Source organism: Gopherus flavomarginatus, chromosome 1 (assembly GCF_025201925.1).
Source record: "Gopherus flavomarginatus isolate rGopFla2 chromosome 1, rGopFla2.mat.asm, whole genome shotgun sequence".
NCBI classification, from domain to species: Eukaryota; Metazoa; Chordata; order Testudines; family Testudinidae; genus Gopherus; species Gopherus flavomarginatus.
Genome location: NC_066617.1, coordinates 64,951,379 through 64,974,247, shown reverse-complemented (window position 1 = coordinate 64,974,247; position 22,869 = coordinate 64,951,379). Strand labels below are relative to the sequence as shown.

Genomic DNA, 22,869 nt, shown 5'->3' with positions numbered 1-22,869 from the left:
GCTATAACGGAGCAGCCACTGAGACCTCCAGCAGCGTGCAGAAACAGTGCTGGTGTGAAAGTAGAATGAATTATATTGTAAAAATAAGAATGGATTAAAGAAATGTTGTAGGTACCTTTAAGCAGAAATAAAAAATGTTGAAATACAGGTGCCAGGAAAAGAAAGATTAGGCATAAACAATGGTGCTAATGGCAAAACATTAACAGAAGATAGGTAATAGTTAGTAAGGAAATAAGATATGCATGTCCAGCCCAGGTAAACTTATCAGATTCTGCTTCCTTTGTTATCTTGTTAAGTTCTCGCCCTTATATCTGTATAAATAAGACAGTTTGTGTCTTGCATCATGCTCACATTATCTGGGTGTTATTAGCAGAGCGCTGTGCTAATAAAACAGAGTGGTCTGACAAACTGTGAGTCCCGAGTCTAACTTTGACAATTTGGAGGTCCCACCGAGATGGCAACCGTCTTCACTGGGGCCATGTGATTCCTGACCGTTTTTGTAGGACGACCGTGGCAGCCAGCACCTCGGCATTTGGCCCGAGCGGTTCTCCACCTGAACGGAAAGGCGAATGACCACAGTGAAGTCTACACCATCGAACCTGTTGCTTCCCAACTCTGTTCTGGTAGGGATCCCGGGATCTCACATCAGGAATCTGGTCAGGTAATTATTTCTGTGTTTTGTCCGGACTGAGGACTGTCCTGTCTCTGTGTCTATCCGTTCTCCTGTTGAGTGTTTGAGTCTGGGTGCCGTCTCCGTCCGGGGATCGGCTGACCAAGGGGTTCCTGTCCCTGTGGTCTGAGTGAGTGGAATCTGCACAATCGCAGCCGCACTGCACCTTGGGTAAAACCCTTGGTGTGAAAGCAAGGGTGATTGAGGCAGTAGCCTGTGGGCTTCTTTTGTGTGTTGCACCGGGCATCGCTCTGACGAACCCGAATTTCCTTCTTGTGGGATTGGTGTGTGAAGTCCTCCTGTACGGGTAACCAGACGTCTAAATCGGGGCAGTTCCCTAAAGGAATGCTGGCTCATTTATGTATTTTAGGATGGGTCCGGACTCCTGTAAATTTCTGGAAAAATGGTCTAGGCTAACTCAGGGGGATCCCGTAACTCAGTGGCCATTGTTAAAATCTTGGAACAAAGACCTAGTGGACGTCTTAAAGGACAAACTTGGCCAGCCTAAAACTAAATTGGCTAAAAGAGAGATTAATTGTTTCATGCAGTGGTGGGAAGAGGCAAATTGTAGGTGGATAAAATCAAAACTCGCCTCTCTCAAATATTCAAATAAGTTACAAGCTTTATTAAAAGCCTCCTCTCCCACCACCAGACCGAGCACTCCCCTTTACCCCGTTCTCCAAACCCTGGATCGATCCCAACACTCTTCATACTCCCATCTTATTGTAAAAAGGACAAAAAGCCCCTTGTTTTGTTCCCCTTTGTTGTCTGCCTCAGAAACTGATTCTTTAAGTGTTCCACTACCAATTCAGCAAGGATGGTGGGCTCCTCAACTAGACCCCACCATTCCTGGTCCTTTTTCTTAAACATTTCATTCAAAATTGTGAAGTGACCATAATATCACTCATAAACGGTTCATTGAAAAAAGCAGGATCGGGCCTAGACAAGCAGGCAAGCAACAGATAAAGAAATTGAAAAACAGGCTGGAAGCCCTAATGGCATAGTGTCAGGAGTAAGAAAAGCAGTAAGTGCAGACATGAACCCCTGGAACAATACTTAAAATGGTGAAATCTGAGGTGATAAAGGTGTCATTTTGGGAGATAAACAAGTGATTTAAGGAAAGAGAGTAAAAAGTTAACTCTACAGAGGCTGGAGAGAATTAAGCAGTTAAACTTTGTGAAAATGTTAAAAAGGACCACGTTAAAGAGAGAATTCTGGGTTTCTTTGCAGCCATTCTGAAGGGAAAATGGGCCCTTTTCCAAAAGTACACCTGTAAATAATCCAAATATATATACAGCTATGTAAAAACAAAGCAGTGTAAAGGAATGTTAAGGAAAAGAAAATGAGTATGTATCTATTTGTCTGTGAAAATATGTAAAGTTCTAAGAATCTAAACCAGCACATCTGGTTTGTAAAACTCCTATTTTGTAGGTGTAAGATAAATTGGTTTTGTTTTTGTTTTTAATGCCACTAAAAATTCATTTGACTCTTTAATTCATAGCTGCAAACCAACAGACCTTTTTGCAAGACACAGGTAATTGTGCTGTTTGGCTTTGGGATTTAGCATTTAACCCTTAAGGGGTAACTTGAGTCTTTACAAAATTTAAAATGTTTTTAAATAAAGACCAAGTCATGGCTGCAGCAGGGCAGTCCAAATCAGGAGAATAGGGAGAGATTCTGGACTCTGTTTGTTTGTTTGGTTGTTTTTTTTTGTAACAATAGCAGATAAGAGCTGTAGTGAAAGAATAAGAAATTAACAGTGACCCAGAAGCAACAGCAGAGGTGAGGTGCACAAAACAAAAAGAAGCAATGTTAAAAACACTGAGCCTTAAAATGGCTCTCTGTAATTAGACTGTCACTTTGATAAGGGTACTTAAAAACTCTGTAAGAACAAAAGAATCAGTTACACCTTATGTAAAAATTGATATGGCTAATGTTTTAAAAAAAGTTATAGTATGGAAGGAATGTGCATTTTCCCTAGGACATGTGCAGTGTATATTGTAGAAAGGGGTAAAAGAAATGCAAATGAAATGTGCTGCTGAATTAAAATCTTATCAGGGCTCCAAAAAGACCCGCAATAGGCTGTGTTTTCTTTTTCAGATCCCTGAGCTCTGCTGATGGCTTTGAATCCAAAAGCCAAGCCTGTGTGGATGCAAATTACCTAACTGATAAAGAAAGGTGACAACTGCCAGCACAAAAGAAGCTGCAAATAGAGAACATACCTGGTCAGCAAACAAATTGCCTAAATAAAAGACATGGTATAACAAGATACCTTTAATAGATTTAACGCTAATGTTATTGTTAATATTAAACACTGAAATAAATTGAATGTTAGTAAATACCCTTGTAACAATGTATAATGTGTATGATTTTTGGAAAAATCCTTTAAGGTAATATGGTAATGATGCTTCCCAGCTATTACCTGTGAATAAACTTAAAGCTTAACACAGCAGGAAAAACATTACAAACTTGGTCTGCTATATAAGAGGAAAAACTGAGGTATACCACCTCATGAATTTAATAACTGAACAGTGGATTAATTTCCCCCAAATCCTTAAAAAGTAGAAGCCATTAAAACCTGGCCTGCCTACAAAACAAAAAACCCAGGAAACTATGGAGGTAATTCCCCAATCAGCAAGCGTATTTGTAAAAGAAAGGAATCTTTAGGCAATAATCAATGCTACCCCAAAAGGGGTAGAAAAATGTTAATTTTGTCTTTCAGAAAATCTAAAAAGCTAATACCAGCTACAGAACAAATGAAAGTTAAAAAAAAACCATACTGCAATAGCTATGGAACGTACTGAAATGTAGATATTTAGAACAAAAGATGTTTTGGGTAATATCAGAAAATATTAAGGTTTTAATGCATCTGTTAAAGCAAAGGAAAAAAATCATTGTTTGATACCTATCGATATAAATGGATGCAGTATGTCTCCAGCACAGTGAGACAAAATTTGTTAAGTGAAAAAATCGTTGTTAAAATTGCACACAAACAGACTCTGGAAGCAAAGATATGGAAAGTTAGCCCACTCCCCAGATTGCACCTGGAATCCTTCTGGCTACCCAGGACCTTGAGCCAGTGGGCTGGGGAGGGAGGGAAACTATTGGACACCAGAGGTTGTACCAAGTGAACTCCTCAAAAGTGGGCATGCTTATCCATGCCTGTTGCTCCAAAGCCCTATAGTAAAGACATCTCACTAGAATCCTGAAATAAAATTAATAATGAGACTGAAGTACTGTATAATGGGCTATGTGTATGTGTTAATTCTTGGGGAAAAGTGTTTAAAAAGTGTTAGCAACCCATCAGAAGACAAATGTAAATTTAATGTAAGTACTGTGTTTACAAATAATCACATTTACTATTTGCCACAACAACAACAACAAAAAGAAAGTCTCAGCTTACTGTAAGCACTGATTTAGCTAAGTTATCTATCAATCTTGGCATTGAATGGCAGTTACCAATCATCTGTTAAAAGATAAAAAGGTAACATAGTTCCTAGAAAAAAAACAATGTGGGAAACGGACAATTCATATTATACATGCAAATGGGAACATGTTAAGAATTGCCACTGCAGAAAGACATAACAGCTTATCATTGGTATAACATTTTCTGGACGGTCTCCCACAACTATTGGCACACTAATGTTACTACAAAAAACAATTATGGTTTTAAATTGTCTGTGTTTAATTGAAATGTTTAAAGTGTGCTGTTGGAAAAACGAATGTATGCAAAGCTACAGCCACAGGCCCAAATCACTTCCCAGTATTTTCTATTACGTGGACTAAATAAGAAGTGACACTGGTGATTAATAATCTTAGTGTCAAAAGGGGGATATGTAGGAGCAGGATATTATAATGTCCCACAAGAATTAATGTATGATTTGATTTCATCCGGCTAGCCACTCTTTTTGAATAGCAGAAAGAAATGACCCTCTGGGACTATAAGATTCTGTTTTCCCATATGCACTACAAATTGGGCCCTCTCTAACTCTTTGTTTTAAGATTTAGTTAGAAAGAGACAGCATTCTCTATTGTGTCTATGTTAAGTAAATTAGAGAAACACTGAAGGCCTGGGTCTCAATATAAATTGTCTTGGTTATTGATTGTAAAACTTAGCAAGGTTTAATTTGCAATGCTTTTTTGCTCGATATAAAATACTGCTGTTTGTATTCTCAATCTGTTTGTGTGAATGAGGAATATATGCATCAGGAAAAGATAAGGTGTGAAGGCCACTGTTATAGCCGGAGTCAAGGAAAAAGTAGTAAAGAGACTTAAAGGACATCAAAGAATCATTAGGCACTGCTTACTACCCAGAGGGCTGTTAAACTGTCTGGCATCGCAGAGTAGATACATGCTTCACAGTGTAAGAATGCACCACCTCTAGCGAACCAATCACCACCTTGGGACCACGCAGAGTCAATTTTGACTCCAGAAGAAGACGTAGAGGAACAGCCTGCAATACCTTACAATCTACGTTCTCGTAAGGGTTGCCAGAAGCAGACAACGACCTAAAGCAAGGCTCAAGAAGGAGCAGTAGCGAGCCTAGCGCCTGCTGCCTGGTGGACGTAAAACCGTGACTGCGGTTTCCTCAGTAGAGGTTGTCAGAACCAGAAGGGCCCTGCCTCCAACATGTGCCTCTGGTGGCGCCTGTTCCTTGGCTGTTGGTGTCTTAAGGTCTGGGGAGTCCACAATGACAATTCTTTTATCCAGCAGCAAGTGTGGATAGCTCAGACCCTTAATATTTCTAAATGCTGGGTTTGCAGCCACATCCCAGCCCACTCTCAAACTGGTGTTCCTGTCCTGGCTATCCCACTCAATTCCCCAGACCTCACTGGAGGACCTTGTCCGTTTAACACAATATGGAACAGTAATGACACTTGGGAAGAGGCTATTGGCAGTTCCTTTATCTCACTTGGGAGAGTAATACACCGTGCAAAAAGGCTCCTGAGGTTACAAACAGTAGTTAAAATAATGGCAAATAAAACTGGAGAAAGTTTAAGCGCCCTGGCCAAAGAAACAGGGGCGATCCGACAGGTGACCCTCCAAAACCATCAGGCATTGGACACAGTGCTGGCGGCCAAAGGAGGGACCCGTGCTCTCATTGGAAAACAGTGTTGTGGGTTTATACCTGACAATACTAATGAGGTAATAGATCGCGCTAGCTACTTAGAACAAATCGCATATTTTCCCCATGAAGAGCAGAGTTCTTTATGGAAGTGGCTAAGTAACCTGTTCAATTTCTCTGGCATAGGAAACTGGTTGTTTCAGGGAGCCCAGACTATCCTGTTTGGAATCCTACTGAATTTTGTATGTTTTCAGTTAACCTCCTGTTGCATCCAAAATGGTGTAAGACATGCCACACAGATAGCTGCCCCAAACCAGAGTGCTAATATGATTATTTTAAATATCACTGATGAAGAAATAAAGAATGATTGATTTGTGGAACCCAGTAATTGTTGGTCATGGCGTAAGCTTGACCAAAAGGAGGGATTGTGAAAGTAGAATGAATTATATTGTAAAAATAAGAATGGATTAAAGAAATGTTGTAGGTACCTTTAAGTAGAAATAAGAAATGTTGAAATACAGGTGCCAGGAAAAGAAAGATTAGACATAAACAATGGTGTTAATGGCGAAACATTAACAGAAGATGGGTAATAGTTAGTAAGGAAATAAGATAGGCATGTCCAGCCCAGGTAAACTTATTAGATTCTGCTTCCTTTGTTATCTTGTTAAGTTCTCGCCCTTATATCTGTATAAATAAGACAGTTTGTGTCTTGCATGGTGCTCACATTATCTGTGCTAATAAAACAGAGTGACAGACTGACAAACTGTGAGTCTGACAAACTGTGAGTCCCGAGTCTAACTTTGACACTGGCATGGCCAAGTGGCACTATGATGATCACTTTCGCTCTGCTTGATTTTCATCAGGACTATGTGAATCAGCAGCAGTGAAAGGAAAGCATATAACAAAGCCTCCAACCGTTGGAGCAGAAAAAAGTCGAACTGGAAGTCTGTCGATTTCCCGAATTGAGCCGAAAACATGGCATTTCCTGTTCTGCCTGGATGTGAACAGGTTCTGGGGAATCCCCCAACCTCTGGAAGATGGAGCTGAATGCTTCTGGGTGGAGGGACCACTCGTAGTGAGATGGAAAGCTCCTACTGAGGTGATCTGCCAAAGCATTCCTAGCCCTAGGAAGGTGAGTGGCTACGAGATGGATGCCGTTTTGTACACAGTAGTTCCAGACCTTGAGGGCTTCCTCGTAAAGGGCAGACTGTGTGGCTCCGCACTGCTTGATATAGAACACAGCTGCTATATTGTCCATCAGGACCTGGACCACTCTGTTTTTAAGTGAGGTAAGAAGGCTTGGCAGCCCAGGCGAACTGCTCTGAGCTCCCTGATGTTGATATGTAGGGACTCAACTAATGATGCTGCATGCTGACATTGCCCAGGTGGGCTTCCCACCCCAGATCTGAGGCAACGGAGATGAGGTCACCGATGTGGATAGAGCCGCAAAGGGAACTCCCTCCAACACCAATACAGGACTCTGCAACCAGGTGAGTGATGACACTACGTGGTCCAGGACCCTGACCACATGGTTCAGGCTGTTGGGGATGTAGACCAACGCCAGCCACCTGTGCAGGGGCTTGAGGCGGAGCCACATATGGCAAGCCATGTAAGTGCAAGTCATCATGTGGCTCAACAAGTGCAGGCACATGTGAGCGGTAGTAAGAGGATGGGCTTGCATGCATGAGATGAGGTCCACCATGTCTTGGAACTGAGCCTTGGGGAGGAAGGCTCTGGCCTGAGCAGAGTCGAGGACCACTCCAATGAACTCTATGCTTTGTACCAGAATTAAGGTTGACTTTCTCTCATTTATTTACAACTTCAGGTCGAGACACGTAGAACAAACGGGACTGCGATACTGCCACACTGGAACCCGAGACCAACCCTTTATTAGCCAATCATCAAGATATGGGTAAATTTGAACACCCCAGCGCCTCAGGTAGCAGCCACTAGTGTTATGCACTTCTTGAACACTCTTGGGGCTGACAGGAGACCGAATGGCAATGCCATGAATTGGAAATGGCGCTGGCCTAGAGTAAAACAAAGGAAGCACCTGTGCCCTGGGAAGATGGAAATATGCAGTTTTCAGGTCGAGGGCAGCGTACCAGTCTTCCAGATCCAGACAGAGGATGATGGAGGCCAGGGAGACCATGCGAAACTTCAACTTTTTGAGAGACTTGTTGAGACGACGCAAGTCCAAAATGGAACTGAGGCCCCCTATTGCTTTTGGGCTTAGGAAGTAGCGGGAGCAGAACCTCTTTTCCTTTCATGTCTTGAGGGACCTCCTCCACCACCTCCAGGCACAGGAGGTTCTCGACTTCTTGGACTAGGAGTTGCTCGTGAGAAGGGTCTATGAAGACGGACTAGGAAGGGGGTGGAAAGGAGGGTCAGCCATAAACTGCAAGGTGTAAGCTGAGGATATTACTTTGAGCACCCAACGGTCCAAGGTCAGCTGAGACCAGGCCGACCAGAAGCGGCAAAGACAGTAGAGGAAATTGTGGAAGTGTGGATCCTGGGAGGTGACTGGGGTGTTGTCCTCGAGTGCAACCTCAACATGACTGCTTCTGGCTTCCTTGGTTCCTGGAAGGGCCAGGCTGAGAAGACGAATGGGAAGACAATGGATGTTGCCGCTTATACCCCTTGTCTCTATCCTTTCTCCTGTAGGTGCTCAGCCGGGGGGAGCTAGACTGTGGAGGCAGAGGGCAGAACAGTTCCTGGCCTGCTAAGGAGTATGAAGTCCCAAGAAGTGGAGGGTGGCATGGGAGTCTTTAAGGCCATGGAGTCTCAAGTCCATGAGCTTGGAGAAGAGCCCATCCCCCTCGAACAGGAGGTCCTGTATAGTGGCCTGCGTCTCCTGGGATAACCCGGAGGACTGCAACCAGGAGTTACACCTCATGGCCAGCACAGAGGTGAACACTCTGGTCACTGAGTCAGCAGTGTGACAGGCCATTTGAAGGACCCCCCTTGCTGCCACTGTGCCTTCATCCAATAAAGCGGTGAACTCCTGAGCTCGGTCCTGTGGGAGGGCTTCCTTGAATTTGTTAAGGGAGTCCAACAGGTTAAAATTGTACGTGCTTAACAGGGCCTACTGGTTAGGCATCCGAAATTGCAGGCTTGCCATCGAATAAATCTTTCTTCCAAGCAAGTCTATAGAATCATAGAATATCAGGGTTGGAAGAGACCTCAGCAGATCACTTAGTCCAGCCCCCTGCTCAAAGTAAGGCCAATACCAACTAAATCATCCCCGCCAGGGCTTTGTCCAGCCTCTTGGTGTCTGTTTTTCAGTGTACCACTGACTTGGCCCTACCTGTCCATTTAATTAATGGCAGACATGACCAGTGACGCTGCTGGAGGGCATATATACAGATATTAAAACCCTTTCACTGGGAGGTAATACTTCTTTTCCACCTTCTTAGAAGCAGATAGAATCGAAGGGGAGGTCTGCCACAGTGATCTGGCAATCTTAAGGACTCCTGAGTGGATGGGCAGCATGACCCAGGCCATGGTGGAGGAGCAGGGGGGCTGCCCGTTTAGGAGGGACTGCCACTGCCTTGTTCGGAGATGACGATGACAAGCGCACTGCTGGGGGAGGGGCGTGTTCTCCCTCCCCTTCTCTGGGGATGGCTCCTTAGGTGCTGGAGTTCGATGCACTGCCTCCACATCAGATTTGATACCATACTCCGATTCCAGCGCCAGCAGTGCTGGGGGTGGTTTGTCCGAGTCCACAAGGGAGGACTGATGGGAACATGGGACCAGCATCAAGGACACACTGCACAGGTTCCAGTATGGCCATTGAACAGGCCTCTTCCCTGCTGCCATGCTGTCTCTGCAGGTGCCGTGCCAGGTTATCGGCTCAGCGGTGAACCACCCCTCCTTGGAAAGGGGTTGAATTCCCAGTCCAAGTCTAACCATTGCTCTTCTGGCGACCAGGGCAGAACTGTCAAGGTCTGAGTCTGCCAACTGACACTAGTCCACTTCCGATGAGGTGAGGATCGGTGACTGCCCGACGAGTGATACTGGGGGGGCCGGAGACTGATGCCATGACAGGGAGTGATCCCGCCTCGGTGGGGACTGACATCTGGGAGACTACCTGAGCGAGGGTGACCTGCACCATAGTGATCTTTCATGGGAAGCTTGCTAGTATCGGTGGTACAGGGACCAGTGCCTAGACTCTGGTGTCCCATGTCTTGTAGCAGGAGAGTGCGGTGTCAGGGATTGGAGACACGGTGTCAGGGTCCTAGGCCGCAGAGACGGTGATCTATACCTGCGGTCTGGGGACCAAGGGTGCTTCACTGCCCTATGAGGTGGTCCCATGATTGGCTTGCCCTTAGATGTTGGGGCCTTACCAAGTCCAGTGCCTGGTGCAGCGTCTGCAGTACCGGTCACCCAACCTGCTCTTTACCTGCTGGGGCCACTTCGGGCAACAAGGACCTGAGGAGAAGCCGAGGTCTCCTGCTGCTCCTGGGAGTCAGATCCCTGGGTAGGCTCAGGTGTCTGACCTCAGTGGTACCCCCATGAAGGGCACATAGCCTGACATAGGTCCGTTGCCTGAGGTCCCTTTCCCCTCCAGTACCAGAGGGCTCTTCTTTTGCCACATCTATGGTGCTGGTGTTGCGCTCCACACCGATGCAGAGGTGGGCAGTGTGGGATCTGAGTGGGACATCTCCAACATAGGACAAAGCGCAGCCTCCATGAGGAGGGTCCTCTAGTGGATATCCTGCTCCTTCTGGGTCCTGGGGCAAAAGCTCTTACAGATTCTGCACTTGTCCTTCCTATGGGACTCCCCAAAGCACTTCAAACAGCTGGCACATGGGTCACTAATACACATCAGCCTGTTGCATGACAAGCATGGTTTGAAGCTGGAAGAAAGGGGCATGTCCCACTCAGGGGTAAAGTCCCAGCCGGGACTCTAACTACAAACTAACCTAACACTTAATTTAATTGCTAACTAATGTGACAGATTCAGACCAGAAGAACATGAGAGTGGTGGAAGGCAGGGATATCAGCCTTCAGAATGAGCAGGTCCCTGTTCTCTGGATAGCCAAACAAAGGCTACTCTAGACCAATTAAGACACCGGACACCAATTAACCAGTTAAGGCCATTAGGCTAATGGAAACAGCTGGAACCAATCACAGTCCCACTTATACTGTTTAAAAGCTCTCCTTCCAGTGGCCTCTGGGGAGCTGAGGTGAAAGGAACTGGAGGAGAGGAAGCATTCCTGAATCCTGAAGTAAGGGTGAAGTTAGGAAAAGGGGAACCATGAGGGGAAGTGGCCCAGGGAATCAAAGCAGGGTCAGTGATGAAAGGAAAGCCTCCAAGAGCCGCTACCATTAGGGTCCCTGGGCTGGAGGCCGGAGTAGAGGGTGGGCCCGGGTTCTCCTCCCGCCATACTTTAGAGATCCCCTGGAGAAAGGAAGCAGGACTCGGTCCAGGCAGGGGGCCAAACTGTGTCTACTGAGCTCTATGGAGCAACAGAGACTGTGTGGTATTCCCCCTTCCCATCTCCCATACTGGCCAGTGATGAAAGTAACTCAATAGGCTCTTGCCTACTGAGTTACTCTTGCCACTACAATGAGAAAAGGAGGTCGTACTGGGGCCTTATTGAGTTTCTGAGGCCACTGAATCTGCCCAGTAGCGCAGGACCCACCAATACAGGCTCGGAACTTGGTCACACTAAGTACCTACAAACTATATACAAAGACAGACAGACAATGGGCTGTGAAGAACCTCTAATGCTCTTGCGATGCAAGACAAGGCGCTCTGACCAACTGTCTCAGATGGTAAGGAGGAACTGAGAGGCCATAGGGTCGGCAGTGCCTAATATATCAACACATGAGCACAGCACGACCATCTGGATACCACTAAGGCAAAAATCTCTAATGACTGTGCACATGGGCACAAACATACCTAGAATGGAATGGATATAAGCAAGCACTCAAAGTAGGCTGTAGCCCACGAAAGCTTATGCTCAAATAAATTTGTTAGTCTCTAAGGTGCCACATGTACTCCTGTTCTAATTTTCTTTTGTAATTTCAATATTGGATCAAATTACTGAACCATATTTTTGTCTCTCTCACAATGGCAATGCTCCCGTACCAAATGCTTCAGAAGAATGCACAAGAAACCCCATAATGGACAATTATGGGATAACTTGTCTATAAAGGAAGGTTTTCTCCCTAAACCCCGTCAGTCAGCAGCTGGTTTATGCCTTACAGCATGAGGGTTTATGTCCTTTGCAAATGTTTTCTCCTATGTAGTTTATCTTATAAGAATAATGAGAATATCTAAATGTCTAATATTTTCTGTTACTATTAAGTTCTTGATCTGAATGATATTGTGAAGAAATGAGTTCTGCAAGTGAATTATACATTCTGTAAAATATTTCCTTTTAATAATTTTAAACATTTAGCCTCTTGTTCTTGTGCTATGAGAGAGTAAATAAGCACCTTACTTAAATTCTCTGTATCAAAATTTTGGCTCATTTCTTGCCCTCTCTACTTGTTTTTTAGGCTTCTAAACAGAGATTATTAAAATAAGATCAACACTATGTAGCAATTACTCTATGGGCCAGAGGGAGAAACCATTAAATATTTTCTGAGTTTAGCTGTTAATATTTCTAATCTTCCAACAGAGTGCATATACAGAGCAGAGATATTATAAAGTAAGTTCTATCTTGCTTGAAAGAATAAAAGGAAGGACATCTGTAATGAAGGTACTTAGGAATGGAAATCACCTCCAGCCTTTTTCTTTATTGTTGCATGCATTTTCATAAGCTAGTGGAAAAGTCATACGAATTTCTCTTGTGAATCACTTAGTTATTTTGTGGGAATTGGTCTACTAAAATATTACAAACAAAAACATGCCATGGGTTTATTCTGCCAGGTTTAATGTAAAATTTATCTGTGAAGTTACTCTTGTCATTCATCAGTATTTTTACTGTCAAAATTCACCATTACTATCAAAATGTATTTAATTCCACGGTAATATAAAACAGTAACAAACTCTGCAGAGGTCTCTCTCTAACACACACATCTTTCATAGCACCAACCTTTCCATAACATTTATACTAATGGCTTATCAGTACAAATCTGCAGATTTTCAAATGATTTTTTTAAGTCTCTTGAAAGATTAATACAGTAGAAAGCTGACAATCTGTGACTTTAAATAAAACTTCTTTTCTGGGGAGTCCAGCTATTTAGAACATAGAAATAACTAAAAACAATTATGAGTATTAGTAAATGGTGATTTCTCTGTTTTTCTTATCTATATCAGATTTATATCAATCACTTACCCTTGATCACTTCTGATTGCTCCCATGACACCAAGGACTAATGGCCAGCCAGGTCCTAGACTGTCACCTTGACTCTGCAAAATCTGTAATACACACTCCAATTGTTTGAGCCTGATATCAGGATGAATAATGTTTGAAAGTTCCTTCAATGGATTTAACAAAAGCAACTGCAGCCTCTAGAAATAAATAGAGAAACAACAAGGAGAGTAATAACTAACAGATTAAAACCACTCTTATGAAGCCACACAGAACAAACCTGCATTTTTTAGAGTGGGATTTTCAAAAGTGCCTACAAGCCATTAGTTGGAGGCTGGGCATCTAACTTCTTTAGGTACTTTTGAAGATAATTTTAAGGTATAGGTTTTTTCTCCCTCCTTAAAGTACTGTATTTCCCAACAAATTTGGAGATACTTTTAAATCTTGCAGGTGAAGTTTGAACTTAGGAAATGTAACATTATATTAAAAGATTGCAATGTATTATTTTAAAATAAGCACCAAACTATTCCCTAGTATGAGGGCTACTCTTTTAGACCCAAATGTATTCAAACCACACAAACTTGGTGCAGTGTAAATGGAATTGTCATCCTGATAACTGCAAACAAATGTTAGATCAGGGATGGCCAACCTGTGGCTCCGGAGCCACATATGGCTCTTCAGAAGTTAGTATGTGGCTCCTTGTATAGGCACCAACTCCGGGACTGGACCTAAAGGAATCAACTTCCCAATGTGCTGGGGGGGCGGGGGGCGGTGCTCACTGCTCAACCCCTGGCTCTGCCACAGGCCCTTTCCCCACTCCACCCCTTCCCAGGTCCTCCCCTGAGCCTGCCGTGCCCTCGCTCCTTCCCCCACCCCTTGCTGATCGAGAGGTGCAGGGAGGCAGGGGGAGACGCTGATCGGCTGGGCAGCTGGTGGGCAGCAAGCTCTGGGAGCGGAGGTGGGGGGATCTGATGGGTGGGGGTGGGGACTGATGCTGACATATTATTGTGGCTCTTTGGCAATGTACATTGGTAAATTCTTGGTCCTTCTCAGGCTCAGGTTGGCCATCCCTGTGCTAGATCATTAGACTGAAGATACAGCTGAAGATTTATTTCCAGATTCTTTCAACCTTTATCCCTCCTTTTTGGGTCTTTGTTTCACAGAGTATCAAACACTTTGACTTTGGCAGGTTTTGGGAGCTCATGGCCAAGAATCAGGAACTCCTACATTCTCACTCATGCTCTTGCAATGACTTATTGTGTGAACTTGAGCAACTCACTTAACCACTATCTCAGTTTACTCATGTATAAACTGGGATTAAGAAAAATCACATTCCTTGTAATTTTGCTTCTTGGATGACGATTTCACAAGAGTCTCATTCATAAGTTTCATGCCACCGGTGTGAAACTGGTTGGGAACTTCCATAACCAAGGATCCTTGGAGGGCAATATCCCTCCATGCAAGCACTCAATCGTTCCCTGAGAGTAATCATCAGTGGTTCACAGTCACGCTGGAAGGGCATAAGAAGTGGGATCCCGCAGGGTATAACAAGGGCATAACAAGTGGGGTTCATTTCTGTTCAATATATTCATAAATTATTTATATAATGGCATAAAGAGTACACTTACAAAGTTTGCGGATGATACCAAGCTGGGAGGGGTTGCAAGTGCTTTGGAGGATAAGATTAAAATTCAAAATGATCTGGACAAACTGCAGAAATGGTCTGATGTAAATAGGATGAAATTCAATAAGGACAAATGCAAAGTACTGCCCTTAGGAAGGAACAATCAGTTGCACACATACAAAACGGGAAATGACTGCCTAGGAAGGAGTACTGTGGAAAGGGATCTGGGGGTCACAGTGGACAATGGTGTAATGCTGTTGCAAAAAAGCGAACATCATTCTGGGATATATAAGCAAGAGTGGTGTAAGCAAGACATGAGAAGTAATTCTTCCACTCTACTCCGTGCTAATTAGGCCTCAACTGGAGTATTGCGTCCAGTTCTGGGCACCACATTTCAGGAAAGATGTGGACAAATTGGAGAAAGTCCAGAGAAGAGCAACAAAAATGATTGAAGGTCTAGAAAACATGACCTATCAGGGAAGATTGAAAAGATTGGGTTTGTTTAGTCTGGAGAAGAGACGACTGAAAGGGGACATGATAATAGTTTTCAAGTGCATAAAAGATTGTTACAGAAGGAGGGAGAAAAATTCTTCTTCTTAACCTCTAAGGATAGGACAGGAAGCAATGGGTTTAAATTGCAGCAAGGACGGTTTAGGTTGCACATTAGAAAAACCTTCTTAACTGTCAGAGTGGTTAAGCACTGGAATAAATTGCCTAGGGAGGTTGTGGGATCTCCAACATTGGTTAATTTTTGAGAGCTGGTTGGACAAACACCTGTTAGGAATGGTCTAGATAATACTTAGTCCTGCCATTAGTGCAGAGGACTGGACTAGATGACCTCTCGAGGTCCCTTCCAGTTCTTTGTTTTTTTGATTCTATACATGCATCCTTACATCCCACAAAACAGGTCATACATTCTACTTGTGTTAGTGGTTCAGCCACTGCTCTCCTCAACAGTCAGTGTGATAATGGTATCTTCAAAGTTGGGAAAATTAGTTACTTTGTAATTCTGGTCCTTTGAAGTTCTCTCACAGTACTGTTATTCTCCACATAGATCACCACACCTGCCTCTCTTCAAAGTTTGGAGGTTTTTGCTTTCGAGGTCACACATTTTTACCTATATGAAAGTGCATACGTGAATGTTCCATCCTTTTACACCAAAAGGAACTGACAGCTAATAACATCAGTGGACTGTACCACTTGCACTACAGGATTGGAAAATTGTCCATGTTGGGATTGATGCACCTCACTATAACTCTTCAGCTGTGGGAGTTACCAGGCAATCTTGTATTCATGTAATGGATGTTGAGAGGATGGAATCTTTAAACTGTAATCTTTCACAGAAGTGTTTTGAAGATTAACTATTATTTTGTGCAGGGCTTATGAATCTTATAAAATAATAATGCTAAGCATTTTTATAGAGTATTATTTTTATAATATTAAGAGGCACCAGATGATATAGGATTTCATTTATTTTTCATGGTTGACAGATCTTTAATTATTCACCATGAAAGCATAATTAGCAGTTTTTTCCACAGTGCAGTTTTTCAAATGAAAAGGGAAGTGATACAGATGAGCAGTAACTAATATCGACTACTGAGTCAACTTCAAATGCAATGGGAAGGAGAAAGGAGGACTTAAAAGAGAAGTGCATAGTATCAGACAGGGACATTCCATGCCAAAGTCCTAAAGGCTTTTATTTCTCAATAACAAACTGCACCCCGCCTCCCCCGAAAAAATCTCCAAAACATTTTACCCTAAATGGAACAGACCATATCACATTAAAATGAAACACAATACTTTTATGTTCCTTTGTTTCATTTGGTATGTCACAGCCATCTATGGGGGGAGGGATAGCTCAGTGGTTTGAGCATTGGCCTGCTAAACCCAGGCCAATGCTCAAACCACTCAACCCTTGAGGGGGCCATTTAGGGATCTGGGGCAAAAAATATGTCTAGGGATTGGTCCTGCTTTGAGCAGGGGTTTGGACAAGATGACCTCCTGAGGTCCCTTCCAACCTTGATATTCTATGATTCTATTATATGCATTACTTTAATTTTTAGACAAATATACATATACATTGAGTGAACTTAAAAGTTCTCCTTTTAACAGTTGCTTTGTTCTGGTGATATAATTTTCCATTCCAAATGTCTAATGACTGGAAGATTGCAGGTCTCACCAGAACTTAGTCCTCAGTCAAAAAACACTGAACTTGTATCTCAGGCCTTGCTGGTTTGATTCCACGTGAAGGACTTGATTCCCTCAGTGCATCCAACCATTGTCTAGCTGCACTCAGCCCTCTGATTCTGTGGTCTAGTCTGTGCTAGCTCTAGCATACACCAATGAAGGACCGATATAACATGGCTTAGCGAACAGGAGCTGCTAACAGGGAGTTTTGCAAGGGAGTTCTCCAGGTGAAGGAGGAACACATAGAGCATCTGTGGGCAGAGCAGAGCTGACAGGGAGCTGTAGACGGGAATTTGAGAGAGCTTGACAGAGGGAAGCTTACAATGGTGAGGAGGACCCGCAACACCTGTGCCAGCACTGCTTCTGTCTCCTCCACCTGCGCCTGTAGCCAGACAGAGCACCAAAGCATGGATGCTTTTATCCAGATTCTGGTGTGGGCTTGCAAAGACTGTAATTTGCAATTTCCACTTACTGATATCCAGGCTGGGGGTGGCATCCAAAGGTGCCCACTGGTAAGTCTCTCAGGCAGCAGGTGGGAGAGCTACAGGAGGAGGTGGCTAGGCTGAGGAACATCCATATCCATGAGCAATTCCTGGACAGTATCCATGTGGAGACAGCTGACGGTGCTGTCCCAGTTGACAGGACTACCGACACACCAGTGGAGGAGGAGATGCCTCAGGGTGTATCTGACACATCAGTGGAGGAGGAGGCTCAGGGTGGACACAGCCAGCTGGTTACTTCTAGCAGCAAGCAGTGCTCCACCGCTGCTGCGAACCCTCCTGCTGTGGTAAAAGATAACCGTTATGCTCTTCGTGATACAGGAGAGAAGGAATCACCCCCAACAGTTAAGGAGGTGAAGGCTCGTACCCCTAAGGCTGGGAGGTCTGCTGCCACCACTGATAAGAAACGTAGGGTAGTGGTGGTTGGAGACTCTCTGCTGAGGGGGACGGAGACACCCATCTGTCGCCCTGACCGTTCATCCCGGGAGGTATGCTGCCTGCCAGGGGCCCGTATCCGAGATGTTACAGAGGCATTGTCGAGGATTATCCGGCCTTCTGACTACTACCCCATGCTACTCATCCATGTGGGCACAAATGATACTGCGAGGTGTGACACTGAGCAGATCAAGAGTGACTACAGGGCTCTGGGAGTACGGGTTAAGGAGTATGGAGCGCAGGTGGTATTCTCTTCGATTCTTCCTGTTGAAGGTAGGGGTCCGGGCAGAGACAGATGCATCGTGGAGGTGAATGCCTGGCTGCGAAGATGGTGTCGCCAGGAGGGCTTTGGCTTCCTCGACCACGGGATGCTATTCGAGGAAGGACTGCTAGGAACAGATGGTGTTCACCTTTCGAAGAGGGGAAAGGCCTTATTTGCGCACAGACTGGCTAACCTAGTAAGGAGGGCTTTAAACTAGGTTCGACGGGGACAGGTGAGCAAAGCCCACACGAAAGTGGGGAACAAGACCTGGGATATGGGTTGGAAACAGGAGGGAGCCCGGGCTATAATGGCAGAGAGGAAGGAGGGTCAGGGCAAAGCTAGGAGGCAAGATCAAACCAGTATCTTAGATGCCTATATACAAATGCAAGAAGTATGGGTAATAAGCAGGAAGAACTGGAAGTGCTAATAAATAAATACAACTATGACATTATTGGCATTACTGAAACTTGGTGGGATAATACACACGACTGGAATGTTGGTGTGGATGGGTATAGTTTGCTCAGGAAGGATAGACAGGGGAAAAAGGGAGGAGGTGTTGCCTTATATATTAAAAATGTACACACTTGGACTGAGGTGGAGATGGACATAGGAGACGGAAGTGTGGAGAGTCTCTGGGTTAGGCTAAAAGGGGTAAAAAACACAGGTGATGTCGTGCTGGGAGTCTACTACAGGCCACCTAATCAGGTGGAAGAGGTGGATGAGGCTTTTTTCAAACAACTAACAAAATCATCCAAAGCCCAAGATTTGGTGGTGATGGGGGACTTCAACTATCCAGATATATGTTGGGAAAATAACACCATGGGGCACAGACTATCCAATAAGTTCCTGGACTGCATTGCAGACAACTTTTTATTTCAGAAAGTTGAAAAAGCTACTGGGGGGGGGGAAGCTGTTCTAGACTTGATTTTAACAAATAGGGAGGAACTCGTTGAGAATTTGAAAGTAGAAGGAAGCTTGGGTGAAAGTGATCATGAAATCACAGAATTTGCAATTCTAAGGAAGGGTAGAAGGGAGTACAGCAGAATAGAGACAATGGATTTCAGGAAGGTGAATTTTGGTAAGCTCAGAGAGCTGATAGGTAAGGTCCCATGGGAATTAAGACTGAGGGGAAAAACAACTGAGGAAAGTTGGCAGTTTTTCAAAGGGACACTATTAAGGGTCCAAAAGCAAGTTATTCCGATGGTTAGGAAAGACAGAAAATGTGGCAAAAGACCACCTTGGCTTACCCTTGAGATCTTGCGTGACCTACAAAATAAAAAGGCGTCATATAAAAAATGGAAACTAGGTCAGATCACGAAGAATGAATATAGGCAAATAACACAGGAATGCAGAGGCAAGATTAGAAAAGCAAAGGCACAAAATGAACTCAAACTAGCTATGGGAATAAAGGGAAACAAGAAGACCTTTTATCAATACATTAGAAGCAAGAGGAAGACCAAGGACAGGGTAGGCCCACTGCTCAATGAGGAGGGGGAAACAGTAACGGGAGACTTGGAAATGGCAGAGATGCTTAATGACTTCTTTGTTTCGGTCTTCACTGAGAAGTCTGAAGGAATGTCTAGTATAGTGAATGCTTACGAGAAGAGGGTAGGTTTAGAAGATAAAATAAGAAAAGAGCAAGTAAAAAATCACTTAGAAAAGTTAGATGCCTGCAAGTCACCAGGGCCTGATGAAATGCATCCTAGAATACTCAAGGAGTTAATAGAAGAGGTATCTGAGCCTCTAGCTATTATCTTTGGGAAATCATGGGAGACGGGGGAGATTCCAGAAGACTGGAAAAGGGCAAATATAGTGCCCATCTATAAAAAGGGAAATAAAAACAACCCAGGAAACTACAGACCAGTTAGTTTAACTTCTGTGCCAGGGAAGATAATGGAGCAGGTAATCAAAGAAATCTGCAAACACTTGAAAGGTGGTAAGGTGATAGGGAATAGCCAGCATGGATTTGTAAAGAACAAATCGTGTCAAACTAATCTGATAGCGTTCTTTGATAGGATAACGAGCCTTGTGGATAAAGGAGAAGTGATATACCTAGACATTAGTAAGGCATTTGATACAGTCTCGCATGATATTCTTATAGATAAACTAGGAAAGTACAATTTAGATGGGGCTACTATAAGGTGGGTGCATAACTGGCTGGATAACCGTACTCAGAGAGTAGTTGTTAATGGCTCCCAATCCTGCTGGAAAGGTATAACAAGTGGGGTTCCACAGGGGTCTGTTTTGGGACTGGTTCTGTTCAATATCTTCATCAACGATTTAGATGTTGGCATAGAAAGTACGCTTATTAAGTTTGCGGACGATACCAAACTGGGAAGGATTGCAACTGCTTTGGAGGACAGGGTCAAAATTCAAAATGATCTGGACAAATTGGAGAAATGGTCTCAGGTAAACAGGATGAAGTTCAATAAAGAGAAATGCAAAGTGCTCCACCTAGGAAGGAACAATCAGTTTCACATATACAGAATGGGAAGAGACTGTCTAGGAAGGAGTATGGCAGAAAGAGATCTAGGGGTCATAGTGGACCACAAGCTTAATATGAGTCAACAGTGTGATACTGTTGCAAAAAAAGCAAACATGATTCTGGGATGCATTAACAGGTGTGTTGTAAACAAGACACGAGAAGTCATGCTTCCGCTTTACTCTGCGCTGGTTAGGCCTCAACCAAGAATTGTGTCCAGTTCTGGGCACCGCATTTCAAGAAAGATGTGGAGAAATTGGAGAGGGTCCAGAGAAGAGCAACAAGACTGATTAAAGGTCTTGAGAACATGACCTATGAAGGAAGGCTGAAGGAATTGGGTTTGTTTAGTTTGGAAAAGAGAAGACTGAGAGGGGACATGATAGCAGTTTTCAGGTATCTAAAAGGGTGTCATCAGGACGAGGGAGAAAACTTGTTCACCTTAGCCTCCAATGATAGAACAAGAAGCAATGGGCTTAAACTGCAGCAAGGGAGATTTAGGTTGGACATTAGGAAAAAGTTCCTAACTGTCAGGGTAGTTAAACACTGGAATAGATTGCCTAGGGAAGTTGTGGAATCTCCATCTCTGGAAATATTTAAGAGTAGTTTAGATAAATGTCTATTAGGGATGGTCTAGACAGTATTTGGTCCTGCCATGAGGGCAGGGGACTGGACTCGATGACCTCTCGAGGTCCCTTCTAGTCCTAGAGTCTATGAGTCTATGGCTGCATCCTCTCTTTGGCAATTTCCCTATGTTAGGGTGAATGAAACCAGCTCTGCCAGTCTTCTGCCAGCTGAAAGTTCTCTCTCTCATGGTGGTTTTTCTCAGCTGGTCAGTCACTTTAAGAATCTGGTTCCTAAACTGAATAGTGCCTAAGGGCCAGATTTAAATAGAAAATCTGGCCCAAAAGATTAATTAGCAGTAGGAAATCTGCATTGAAGTAAAATTTATTAAATAAAAAGATAGTGTCTGAAACACTACCCCTAAAGAACATAGTTTTATTACACTTTTAAAAAAGAGACATAACTTTTAAAGTCAGATAATAAAAATATATATTGCCAAAGAAAAAAAAAATTATAGGGACAGAGTAAGATTACAGAAAAGGGCTAATTTTTTTTTTAATTAAATGCTGAGAAATGAATAGGCGACAGAAAAATTTAAGAAACAGCTGAAGAGAAAAAGCCAAAGTATGTGTAGGAAAATCAGCTAACTTTCTCTCTCATATATAATGGCTTTATATAGGGAGATAGGATAAAGATTGATTCTTTTGGTGTATAAATTGTATCTTGAAATCCTGTGCCTTCTGTTAAAATTTTCTATATTCCTCTAACCATTTTAGAATGGTTTTGTACTGATGACAGTGGCCTATATTTTGTTCCACTACATGAACACAGTGAGTTAGCAACATCATTCTTTGTTCTCCATGTGTGAAGGGAAGGAGGTTGTAGCTGATCAGACTGCGTGATCTCTGTACTTAATGCACAAAGTTCCATCTAAAGTATTTATAAACTCAATTGTTTGTTGAATTACCTGTAGGGAAGACTCTGATTTCATGTTCATTATGAATTCCAGAAAAGGAAAGAATTATTTCACAAAAAAATTACTTTACCTGATTTTGTGATAATGGAGGGTCATGGTTAAATGTAAGCCCGGCTTTAATGAGAGAGGTTAATGCTTCTGCCCCCCATTCTCTCATTCTGGAGTTTGGATGCTGGCAAACCTGAAGATACAGCACATAGCCTTATTTAAAGATACATTCATTTAAACCAAGAAGAGTTGTAAACTTTCACAATTCAAACTGGATATATAAACTATGTTGTGTTTTTAAAATAATGATGATAATCAAATATTAATTTACAAGAATGAGACAAATAGCTGGAACCTCTGAATTTCACTATTTTTCCTATATTTCTCAAAACAATCTGCTTCTGTCAATCAATTAGACAGCAAGGTCCTCAAACGTTAAGACTAAGTTTAACAATGATTAAGGAAAACACATCTGTAGGAAAAGCTTACCTTCTGAATAAGGAAACAAGAGGAAGCAATAGGGAGAGAGGCAGAAGTAAACAATGTGAAAATCAAGGCAGTTCAAGAAAATATAGTTTCACAAATTAAATGAAAAGGCAATACATATCATTGCTAATTTAGATATTGGTAGCTTAAAAATGGTTTAACACAAAGAACCAAATTCTGCTCTAGAAGGTGTGCCTGTAACTCATTTTCATTTAACTTGGCCTTGAACTGTTAAGAAACAAACTCATGTTCATTATTTTTTAGTACAGCAAAAAATTTCCTTAATATAACAGTTTGGAAGTAACCAACAAAAGCCAGTGTGTGTGTGTGTGTGTGTGTGTCTGTCTGTGTTTGGTTTGTTACAC

The 22,869-nt window shown here is 43.2% G+C and overlaps 1 protein-coding gene across 8 annotated transcripts in view; it reads right to left on the bottom strand.

Moving 5' to 3' along the window:
• The window catches only part of MON2 (MON2 homolog, regulator of endosome-to-Golgi trafficking), a 195,161-nt gene that overhangs the window by 78,826 nt on the left and 93,466 nt on the right, over positions 1-22,869 (bottom strand). For all 8 annotated transcript variants that reach the window (XM_050923165.1, XM_050923129.1, XM_050923137.1 and 5 more), the window contains exons 21-22: positions 22,101-22,211; positions 13,028-13,203 (exon numbers count right to left, since the gene is read on the bottom strand). In XM_050923165.1, coding sequence (XP_050779122.1) covers positions 13,028-13,203; positions 22,101-22,211 — 287 coding nt within the window. The remainder of the gene's footprint in view (positions 1-13,027; positions 13,204-22,100; positions 22,212-22,869) is intronic.